This window comes from Drosophila tropicalis, unplaced genomic scaffold (genome assembly GCF_018151085.1).
Source record: "Drosophila tropicalis isolate 14030-0801.00 unplaced genomic scaffold, ASM1815108v1 contig_593, whole genome shotgun sequence".
NCBI lineage: Eukaryota > Metazoa > Arthropoda > Insecta > Diptera > Drosophilidae > Drosophila > Drosophila tropicalis.
In genome coordinates, this window is record NW_027173070.1 from 20,566,225 (window position 1) to 20,578,073 (window position 11,849).

The 11,849-nt window shown below is 37.2% G+C and overlaps 2 protein-coding genes across 7 annotated transcripts in view; one reads left to right on the top strand and one right to left on the bottom strand.

Annotated features, from left to right (window-relative positions):
• Positions 1-7,966, top strand: part of LOC137575838 (uncharacterized) — a 29,634-nt gene extending 21,668 nt beyond the window's left edge. For 2 of the 6 annotated variants that reach the window (XM_068288544.1, XM_068288546.1), the window contains exons 2-7: positions 5,657-5,784; positions 5,836-6,079; positions 6,146-6,260; positions 6,335-6,476; positions 6,575-6,648; positions 6,748-7,966. In XM_068288544.1, coding sequence (XP_068144645.1) covers positions 5,657-5,784; positions 5,836-6,079; positions 6,146-6,260; positions 6,335-6,476; positions 6,575-6,648; positions 6,748-6,946 — 902 coding nt within the window. In that variant the 3' untranslated portion in view covers positions 6,947-7,966. Of the gene's footprint in view, positions 1-35; positions 1,174-3,645; positions 3,924-4,385; positions 4,800-5,656; positions 5,785-5,835; positions 6,080-6,145; positions 6,261-6,334; positions 6,477-6,574; positions 6,649-6,747 lie in introns of those variants that run through there. The other 4 variants (XM_068288541.1, XM_068288543.1, XM_068288542.1 and 1 more) reach the window with 4 other exon arrangements.
• A 378-nt stretch (positions 7,967-8,344) lies between these two features.
• Positions 8,345-11,163, bottom strand: LOC137575840 (sodium-dependent nutrient amino acid transporter 1-like). The gene is made up of 7 exons (XM_068288547.1): positions 10,953-11,163; positions 10,520-10,699; positions 10,153-10,453; positions 9,876-10,092; positions 9,453-9,827; positions 8,654-9,392; positions 8,345-8,598 (listed from the first exon to the last, which is right to left on the bottom strand). The coding sequence occupies exons 2-7, from the start codon at positions 10,577-10,579 to the stop codon at positions 8,455-8,457; spliced, it is 1,836 nt and encodes a 611-aa protein (XP_068144648.1). The 5' UTR covers positions 10,580-10,699; positions 10,953-11,163; the 3' UTR covers positions 8,345-8,454.
• Positions 11,164-11,849: the final 686 nt, after the last annotated feature.

Below are 11,849 nucleotides of genomic sequence, written 5' to 3' on the forward strand. Positions count from 1 at the left end.
TTTACGTCTATACCGAAGGCCTTAGTTGGTTGATAGTTTACAACTAAGTATGTAAATCCTATACTTATAATAATAATAATAATAAAACTTTAACGTTTATAGAGTTATTTGCTTTTTGGATCTATTCATTCAAAACTCTTGTATCTAGATGATCTTGAAACTGCAGTAGAAACTTTATAGAAATTATATTGAATATTGGCTTAAAAATTATTAGAAGCTAACGCAATCGCTTGGATTGGACATGGAGTTCCTTCTTGCTGAAATGCTTTGACTTAACCATTTGTTAATGGGTTTCGGTTAATCCCAGATGCATGGCATATTTTCGCTCTAACTTTTTTCTCTGAGTGCAGATTTATTGACCACACACAAAAAAAAGAAATAAAATCACACATACTACAAAATTCTAAATATATAAAATGTAATGAAAACAAAAAAAAAAAAAAAAAAACATTTCAAAATGACAAATGCGCAAATCGGCCAACCTGAACGCTAGAAAAAATACTTATAAACCGGTACAAAGTTGTTTCTACCTGTTGTTTATTTTTAACACTTTTCCATTTTCCAATTTCGATTTGAAATTGTGTTTCGTTTATGGTTTTGTTGGTGGACTCAAGGCAAATAAATTGTCGAATGAGGGCAACGAGAAATTGTGACAATAACAACTAAAGTAAATAAACAAAAAGTTAAAGCAAACTGAAACTGAATAAATATCAATAAAAATCTGATTGAATACGAATACAAACTTATGCACACTGGCAAATACACTCACATGTTAAACAATTAAACAGACACATACAAACACACGAACACATCAGTCCACATTTGGCTAGAGAAAATCCTTATACGGTTAAGGGTCAAAGGGGACCACTAGACCACTGAATACCAGCACCACCACCACCATCCACCTACAATCCCACTAGCTCATCCAGTCGCAGTCGCAGTCGCCACAACCAATCTAAATCCAATCCAATATCAACATGAATTTAATGTTTCGTAAGAATTTCCGCGAGGGCGCCAGCAAATCGGGCGGCGGCGGTGGCAAACTTCAATCCAAGGCGAATCGAACGAAACGTTCGAGGGACATGGGTCTTGTGCAGCAGCCGGAGGAGAACTTCCATTATCGTACCCATCTCTTCTTCTCACCCAACCGTCCGGGCTACGATGTGGGCGAAGGTAAATTGTCGTTCGCCTTGCATGTTCGTTCCCACACAACACATAAAAAAATATTCAACAGGAATACGTGTATTAAGCATATTCCGAGACAACAATTTGTTCTTGCAGAGCTCTCATTTCAATCATACATACTTCTTACTCGCTCTCTATATATATATATATATCTATCATCTTTCTTTTTCTCTCTCTGTCTGTATCTGTCCCTATATACATATGTATTCCTTCTCTTCTATTCCTTTGTGTTTGCCGCTTTGGCCTGGGCCTCAGTTTACTTGTGCTCTGCTCCATTAACCTGACACAGCATTTACATTTTCCATCCATTTGCAAAATGCATTCAATCGAAATGTTTTCATCAATTTTACAAAAACAGCTCAAAGTTGTGGGCGGCGACAGGTGGGTGTGGCCCAGTGTAATTGATATTGATAGGCAAGCGGAGGCGAAGGAAGGGCAGGAGAATAGCTACTGCCAGCTATTTATAACAGGAAATTGTCTTCATTGAGACGCAACTTGTGATTACTTTTACAATTCAGTAATTACATTTTACTTGAATATCATTACATTCACAATTAACTGGAGAATATTGGTTTTATAGATGATTCTCATTGACTATCTTAGGGGGATCCTGTTGTCTCTCAATACATTTTGAAGCTGATAACTGAAATACATGAATATATAAGATATCTTTAAGATTCTTTCTAAGATTCTTTTGGTCCTTAGTTATTGCAATTGACTTGAAATCGGAACAGAGCGGACAAAGGTGACCTAAAGTAGCATTGTGTGGCCCAGTAACTCAAATTTTGGTAGAAGCCACCAGATATTTAAGAATGCTTTAGATAATCGCTTCACAAAATCTTTCTATTCGAATATACTTTAAGTATTTGTGGTTTACACTGTAAGCTAAAATAAAAGTAAACAAAATTGCGTCCTTGATAGTGTGAGTGAAGAATTTAAGTCCTTATGGTGTTTGTTATCTATAAATAACGTGTGATTATAATCACATAATAATTATCTGTGAAATTCTCCTATTTAAGCTGTTTAAAGAACCAATTTCAAAATTATTTAAAAGTAACAAAACTTACCGATATTAACGTTTAGTTAATCCTTTTTCAATAATAATCATCTTAAAATAATAACTTATTGTTAGTCATGTCAATGTGTAGCTAGTCGAAATCAAACCGAATCGAAGTGAATCATTTTTATCTCATGGTATAACAAAACACTATTTGTATCCTTCAGAGTTGGATCCTATCTTTTCATAGTATGACTTATCCATAAGTAGATTTCTTGTTTTTACATCCGATCTAAACCATCTTCCACTTTGTGAATGTTAAGTAATCCAAAATACAACTTCAAAAACACTTTTATCCCGTTTTTAGAGTAGTTTTGAAAATATTTAATTTTCAAACTCGTCGAAATTCAGTTTTGTTAACAACTTTCTAAAAATCCAACATCTTGTAAAATCACAAAGAACAATTAAGAAAGTTATTCTACTGTAATAAAAGAATAAGTACTTCAAATTTAAAAACGATCAAATCTCGTTCGTGACATTTTGAACAGTGTTGGAAAATGATGCAGCCAGAGAGCTTTATTCAAATTAATTTTAAATCATCCCCTGTTATTTTATGAATCCCTAGATTAGACTTAACTATTTATTGATATTCATATTTTTATACCATGCACCCATAATGTGAAATGTATATTATATTAAGTTCGGCAAAATGTATGTAACAGGCAGAGGGAAGATTTTCCGACCCCATAAAGTATATACATACATATGTTCTTGATCAGTATCAATGGCCGAGTGGATCTAGTCATGTTTGTCTGTCTGTCTGCATGTCCGTCCGTATGAATACCCAGTTCTCGGAGACCATAAAATCTGTAGCCACCAAATTTGGTATGTAGACTCGTGTAGTATGTACAACTATCGAGTTTATATCAAATTTTTTCCACGCCCACTTCTGTCGGCATAATTTACAAAAAAACCGATTGCATATCTCAATTTTTTGACTAACAAAATCAAATTCTGCAAATTCTTATTCAAAACTACCAACCTACCAAATGTGATTCAAATCCGACTAGAAACATGGAAAAATACGTATAAAAGAGTTTTACTAGCCGGTTTATAAGGGCGGAGTTGGTCTTTGACGCTAGAGTCCTGGAGATTGAGCGACACAGCATATGCCATGTGTTCACTGGGTGCATGGTATACCGAAGGCGGCGAGACGACCTACTTCATTTTGGTTGATTTCGACTCGATGTATTTTAAGTCTGTGTTTCAGTAAATAACAACTTATAAAATATAAATAAATAACAATTTCTATAGATTTTATTTTTAAGTATGTATTGGGCTTTTCTTTGGGCAAATCAAAATACCTTAAGATTATATGGTTAAACAACAGACCAAAGTCTAAATACAGATCCAAACTAGAATTCCAACTGACTTTTGTTGTTGTATATAAAAATAAGTTTTGAATTCAGAGAGTTCTTAAAGTCTTTAATATTCGGGAATTTCATGTCCGAGATCATGGCTAATTAAACTCATATTCATGCTCATTTGGTAACCTTTTTGTGGTACATTTACTAAACCGAAACGCTAACCCAACTGATAACTGCGTGGCGGCACACGTAGATGTAGGCCAAGACGAAATCATGCCTAGAAATAGAAGCTGTGTGTGTTTTGACAAGCGTAAGCTAATCTTTTAATTTCCAGTTGGCTTGGCTTAAAGGGCACAGAGCAAACGAAAGCGAATGTAAGTTATGGTAACAATTCCCACATTTTCTCTCTCTCTCTCTCTCTCTCTTGATTCTTTCTCTTGTTGGCATTGGCCTTGAATGTGCAAAATATTTAAAGGTCGAATATATGTATATATAATTGAATATTTCTAACCCGATTAGACAGTAAAACTGAAGCGCGCCTACTAAACACCCACCTGATGAATATGTCTAGTTATTTTTTATCTGTCACTTGTGATACCAACCAAATCCAAAGCCCCAAACACAACCAACCGAAACTCATCTAGCACCACACACCACAAATCAAATCAAATCACAACGAATCGAATCGAATCAATTAAAAATCAATTGATTTGAATTTATATTCTTATATTCTATTTTGTTTCTTTTTTGGTTTTCTTTTACATTTTTGTTTTGATTTCATTTTGTTTTGTTTTCCGTTTTTGTGTTGTTGTGTGTACACCTTAAAATATCGACAGAATCCATTCCAGAACGATGTAGCGCTCTCTCGGGCATACCGAGTACCCCGCTCTCGACCACTCCGGCCACCACATTCTCATTGCCGTCCTCCGTGCCGTATGAAGTGGATGCACCGCAGCCATTGGTCGATCGCAAGCCCTCCGTCTCGTTAATGCGCTGGAATAGTAATGGGAGTAGTGCGAATAACAGTCTAATACGACTGCAGCAGCCGCCGACGACTCACCAGCAGCAGCAACAACAGCAACAATATGTTTCCAATTTTCAACACCAGCAGCAGCAACAGCAGCAACAACAACAGCAGCAGCAGCAATACCAATACTACCAACAACAACAACAACCATCCCAACTGAAAGAACAACAACACAGTGCCACAACAACATTGCTAACAGCCGCAGCGGCAGCCACGCGGCAAGGTTTGAGATTTTTTCCAACTAGTTTGGTTGTTGTTGCTGCTCCTCCACGCGAAACACCGAAAAATAAAACCAACAACAAAAAAAACAAACAAACAAATAACTAATGTCACTCACACCACAAGCATCTCAAAAAATCTCTGTTGTACCTTATTCTTCCACCCACCCAAAAGGCCGCACACAAACACACTTACACTACCTCCAGCCCTCCCTCTGACACACACGCACACACACACTTATGTATTTAATCTTCGAAATTGTTCGCACGTTGTTGTTGTTGTTTGTTGTACCCTAACCTCAATTGATTTCTATTTTCTCAATATCTTCTTCTTCTACTTCTTTTTGATGTTGTTGTTGCCGGTAACTTTGTTTTGTTGTTTGTTGTGTATTCTACACACACATCTGATATTTGATTTGAATGTTGTGTTTTTGTTTATTGAGTAAATACTGAAAGCTAGACATGTTCGGACACGCTTCAAAGCTTGCTAGTAAGCTTTCAGTATATACATACGCAGCTTTAGGGATCCCAAACATCTAACCAAACTAAGCCTGTGTGGGGGAGGGGAAATATAAAACCAACTTAACTGAATATTGAAATTGCAAATCCTTAAATCTCTAAACATAATTGTGAAAAAGCTTTTAAACAAATGCCACAGACTGTACATACTTTTATCTTGTAGATCACTAAAAGGATCAGCAGCAAACAAAAAGAAGCTTTTAAATATCATTAAGTGTTGTAATTTCACCAATAAGCTACCAAATGCTTACAAGTTCTTATTCTTATTCTAAATATTTAACTGCTTCAATTCGAAAGCTCTTTGGGATCTGTACTAACGGTTCATATTCTCGATTATTTACAGTGAACTTTGGTGGTGGTGGCAACGCTGGAGTGACGCGAGCGGAACCCATTTCATTGGCCACATTGGATCGTGATTGTTTCATCATACCCGTACATAGTGTGGATCGTTTTCTACCTGCTGGCATACCGGTAAGTTAGACGCAAAAGCTCGCCGTGCAAGTTGACTTAACTCCTTTACAGTTGCCGGCCTTAAATGCTGAGGGCAAGGCCACTAGTCCATTGAGTGTTTTGGAGGTATCCGATCCCAAATTATGCATTCTGGTGCATTTAATGAGTCCCTTGGAGGCCATAGATCCAGTTATGGAGTCACCTCTCTCACATCCCTTACTCAAACAACGGTCCATTGCCGCTGAGCTATTGACGGAAGTGCAGCAGGCCAACACTGCAGTGGGAGGCATGCTCTTGGCCAACATGGAGAAGAGTTGTAAGTCCTATCCAAACATCTGTCAAAGTCTATAAGAATCCTAAGAAATCTTCATTTCGTATGCAGCGGAGTTCCCTTTCATTTCGTATTATCTGATCAATACCATGCAAACGGATCCCTCGAATTTCTATGCCGGCCTACGTGTCTCATCGTTGTCCAAATTTGAGCCCAAGGCCCTGAAGTAAGTGCTGCGAATGGGCGCATGCATTATACATATATCTGATTTCTTTTATGTGTATATTTTACAATTTGCAGATACACTGCCGCCCATACATTGGATTTGTATAGCGAAGTGGCTGCCATTTGTCGACCACCTTTGGTCCTGCCCTCCAACGAGTCCGGCAGCTTTAAAAAATCACAAACAGCGGCCACCGGCTATATTATTAGTGTGTTCAAGGCAAGTCCTCAAGATGGAGGAACCGAGGAGTTCAGCCAATTGGCTGGCCGAATAATAGTCCAAGAAATGGTTCATGAAAAATTCAAATTTAATTTCAGGTCTTCGAAGGCGACGATGGTGAACGTTTCGAAAAGAATTGGCTCTATTGGACGGGTGCCCGCATGTTGTACAGGTATGAAGGAGTACGGAGGTGTAATCAAGGTGTAGGCGAAAGCGAAATGGAAACGTTCATTTTATGCTTTTTACTTTTCTTTCTTCTCCCTTCTTGCAGATATCTGCCACGGGCAGCAGGCTTGCGTCGCATTGCCTTGCACAAGAGCACATCGCAGAAGGGTGACAAGATGTATCTGTTGGTATGTGAGTGTGCCGACCTCTTGAAGGATATCTCATTGGCTGCCTTCCTAATACCGGCGCTTAGGGCACGTCTGTGTGGTTACACGGGACTATATCGCCCCATTCAGGCATTCTGAAAACAATTGGTGGCTTATTTAAAACAAGATTTGGATATCTGCAGATAATTGTGACATCAATGAACAATTATTTTGCACACAAGTGAAATAAATATATATATTTTTCTATGCTATGTAAATACATATACATATATTTAAGAAATACCACTGCAAAATTTTGCAAACTGCACCTGTTACGTGATTCTATTATATATGTATACATTATATTTCTAGGCGTCAAACAAATTTTAAGCCAATTGAGATATAAACTAAACACTAAACTCATCTAGACAGAGTTAAAATTTTAGCCAATATATTTAATATGAAAGTAGTGGACAATATACTCAAGGTAAACTCTCCATATCGTATTCGTATGTTAACTTTTTCTAAAACCAAATACAACAACAACAACAACACAAAACAATTAATAGGACCATATCTAGTGTGAATTGTTAGTAAAACTTCCATTTTAGCAAAAAAAAAAAAGAAAAAACATAAACAAATATTTTGAATCGATTAAAAATTTAAATGAATATGAAATGTGTAATCAACTTTTGCATGGCTGAATTTTTGAACAAAAAATCGAAATATTATTGCGCTGAAATGTAGGCTATGAAAATCAAATCAAAGTCAATTCTTAGCATAAAATCAAAGTAAAGTTTATAGGGACATAAAACATTGTCCAAAACTAACAGAAATCTGCCAAAATAGAAAGAAAAAGAAAGTTCTGTATGAAAGTAAGTTCAATTCACTTTTTATATTCGATAAGCTGGAAAAAGTGCAAGATCGGTATGAGAATTGCTTAGCTAAAGCTTGCATTTTCCTATAATTCAAATTTTTAACTTAATTAAGACCTAGACCTAATAAGCCCAGATTGTACATAGGTTAAGAGAGTCTTATTCGTATCACTATGATTGTTATTATTACAACTATTATTAAGCACTTGCTCGATAATGTTTTGTTTGACAAATTTCAATTTGAGAAATCTATGATTTTGCACAATAATAAAATCAAAAAGTGCTGTGATAATTAAAACCAAAACATGAAGAATATCTAAATGAAAAGCATAGCAAGAAAGAGATATGAATAGTGTAAAATGTAAGCAAGTAAAAATTAAACAATAGTTGAACAATTATGTAATTAGTTTTGTTTACTTTATGTCCATTCTTTTGTTATTTTCTTCTTCTTTGTTTCACATAGTCAAAGACAATATCAACTAGCTGCCATTAAATGCTTCAAATATTCTCACTAATTAATACATTAGTATAGTTTTCTCTTTAATTATTAATATAATATTAACGAACAATTGCTGCGAAATCCAACAAACTTACCAATTACATAGATATATACACACATATACCTACTTATATGAAGCGATATAAAAACTATTTAGCATATTAGTTACGAAAACTTGTCAAAATTAAAGCTAAATTCGCTTTGAATCAAAATCAATTTCTAAGCGTTGGGCACTTACTAAATAAAGCGTACAAAAAAACGAATAACTAAAGCCAATTAATAAAACACATGAACTAACCAAAGATATTATTAAATAGGAAACTTTCAGATCGCATTTGGACCTCCGATTGGCGCTTCTGATAAAGGATATAGGCCTCAAATAGCTGTGGCTGACGCGGACCCCAGTCGTTAGTTGGTTGCATAGCCATTTTCAGTTTCTAAATCACAATCATATTACTAATCCGGCCAGAAAATCATTCCAAATGCACTCACTTTACTGAAAGTATTCGCCGGCTGTTGGTAAACGGTATAAATGGCCCACAAAGGCAATTGAGCCACACCCACGGCCCAGATTGCCCAACCTGCCACATATGCTGCCGATGGATAGAGGGTTCCTCTATAAGTTAATGGCTCGTAGCTGACCAGCATGTAGGCGAGCACCAAGAATATCAGGCCCGGTGCCACAATGGCCCAACAGATGCGCCAATAGAATCCAGTCTTCACATTTAGCATGAATTCAATGTCGCTGCAAATTCGTTTCACTCCATAGATCCAACCGAAGGTTAAGAGTTCGGCAATAGCCAGGACCAAGGCAATGAAGGTGCAGCCATAAAAATCCACAAGGTTCAAAACGAATTGCCCACCTGGTGTCATATAGATCAAGCCACATAGGAACCCCAACACTGAGAAACCAATGGCCAAAATCCAATGAGGTAATTGGGTAAAGCGATCTTTGATTGCAGTTATCACACATGACGCCATTCCAATGTTACTACCAATGCCCAGAACCAGCAACATGAAAAAGAACAGCACTGCAAACAGCTGGGGCAGAAACCTAAATTTGGCAATTGCCTCTGGGTACGAAATGAAGGCCAACCCTGCGCCACCCTTGACCACCTGAGAGATATTCGGAGTGTTTGTCTCATGGGCGAGATTGCCGAGAATGCCAAAGATAATGCAACCAGCCAGTAGAGAGGTAAACGAATCGACTGTTGTGATAATAATTACATCTCTGTAAAGACCAAATTTGTTAGCTGCAGTTCTGTCTGCTCCTGACGTAGATACTACTCACTTGTGCACATTCTTGTGAAAATCATTGAACGAGGCATACATCACCAAAGTACCGAAACAAATGGCTAGTGAGAAAAACATTTGTGTGATGGCTGCAAACCAGACATGCGGATTGAGCAGCTGCGACCACTGGGGCTGGAGGAAGTAGGAGATGCCTTGCCAGGCACCTGGCAAGGTCACGGCACGTATCAGCAGGATGACCATAATGACATAGGGAAAGAGGGCCAAGAAATAGGAAGCCTTGCCCGAACTGCGTATTCCCTTGATCAGAGTAGCGGCAATGATGACCCAAGTGAGCATTAGACAGAAAACCAAATCCCAGCTGGGTGAACCTAAACCGTCCTTCAAATCGAAAGGTTCCCGTAACACAGTTTGACTGTAAAGTAGAAAATTGAATCTCATCTCAAATTTGGCTTAAACTTACGTCAAATAGAATTCCGCCGCAGAGATACCGTGTTTAGGGTCAGTGCCTTTAACCGACGCTCCAGTTGCTACACACTGACTGCCCCCTTCAATTGGGCAATAAGTCCAGGGTAGGACCTCACTAAAAGAGGCTATCAAATACCGTAAAGTCAGAGCCATAATGCAGGCATAATAAGTGGTGGCCAAAGCAGTGGAATACACCTGGCCATAGGCTATGCCTGTGGCGAAATCAATACGACAAGGAAGTATTTAAGAAAGAAGGCTTTTGGATAACTCACCCCTCATAATGGGAGCCATGTCATAAGCCCTTATACAACCACGACTTGAAAACTGTCCAATAATCACTTCCAAGTAGTAAACAGGTCGGCCAATCAGCAAAAGGACAATCACATAGGGTATAAGAAATGCACCACCTCCATTCTCCAGAGCAATGAAGGGAAATCGCCAAACGTTGCCCAAACCCACGGATAGAGCTATGCAGGAAAAAAGAAACTCCACACCCTTGCTCCATCGGTCCCGCTCCTGAACCGGGTTGGACAGAGTCGTTGTGGCTTCCACATCTTCGGAACAGACTTTTGGCTGAATGTATTGAGTTAACAACATAAATAACAAACTGCAAATACTAAATAGATATACACTATTTACCTCATCCTCATTTGTTGTATAGATGACACATGGAGGCTTCCTCAGCTGCTGGACTTCCATTAATCTCTTAAGCTTCTCGTAGCTAGGAGTTTTCCGACTAGTTTTGGGAACAAAAAGTGTCTATTGATTGAACTGCACTCAGTTGGGGACAATTTTGTAAACTGAAATGCGTCTAACTAGCTGCGAAAAGGCATATAATTATTATTACCTTATATACTGATTACATTGTGCCAAAGAGGCCATAAATTTAATGCCAAATTTATTTTTGGCCAGTAAACTGAATTTTCTTCTGGCCATATATCAATTGACTGTTGATTGCTTTTTATACTCTTGATGAGGGCATTGTTAAATTGACCAGATCTTTCAAGCGTTAACAAGAAAGTGTAATAGATCGCATAAGGCAATATTCCCAAGACTTTTAAGAGACGATTACCTTTAACTATGTCTGCATGTCGTACTGCTTCAATCACTCGTTCACTGACAGTTCAAAAGAATTAAAAGGACACATCATTGGTAAATGAAAAAATTGAACTTTAAAATCTCAAAACGGTTGTTCAGTTCCCATAAAAATAAGTAATTATTTCACTTGTATGCTAAAAATGAATTCAGGAAAGAGTTAAAACAGGGTAAATGGCCAAACAATGAAAGAGTATATTAACTTCGGCATGACAGATGTTAGTGTTTTATTTGAAATTTCACATTGTTGCTTTGTCTTACAATTACACGATAGATATTTTGGTTTTAGAAGTGAAAAACACTGCACAATAAATTGCAACTTTTATCACTATGGACGTTTGGGGGTTTGCCATTTCAAACGATTTTATATTATTTATCATCACGAGGTTTGGGAACAATTCAAATCATGATTTTTTTCAAGCAGAGCACGTGACGATATTTTAATTATCCTTTGGTAAACATAACTGGACCATTTTCGCATGTGCCGATGTTCCACAGGACGTGAAGAGATTGATGTCATTGATCTGGAAAACTCTCGTTTCAGAAAGAAATAACAACTGAAGCCGCCTTTGTTATCAAGGAATTCCATCTCATATCAAATATTATATCATTTTATCAAAAGAGCACAAGGTATTTTGGTAGGACTATAGATAAGATTTCAGGACTTCATTATCACAAAAAATGCAAAAATTCCACTAGATATGTTCGTTTTGTATCAGGACCAAGATCACCTTACTCTGGTTTAAAACTCTCCAACTAAAAGAGGATGAATTATGTGTATAGAATTCCGCTTTCTGTATTCACAAAAATTCTTTAAAAATAAATTTGTTTCTAATACTATTTAATTAAAATGTTAATAAAATATTCTATGAGC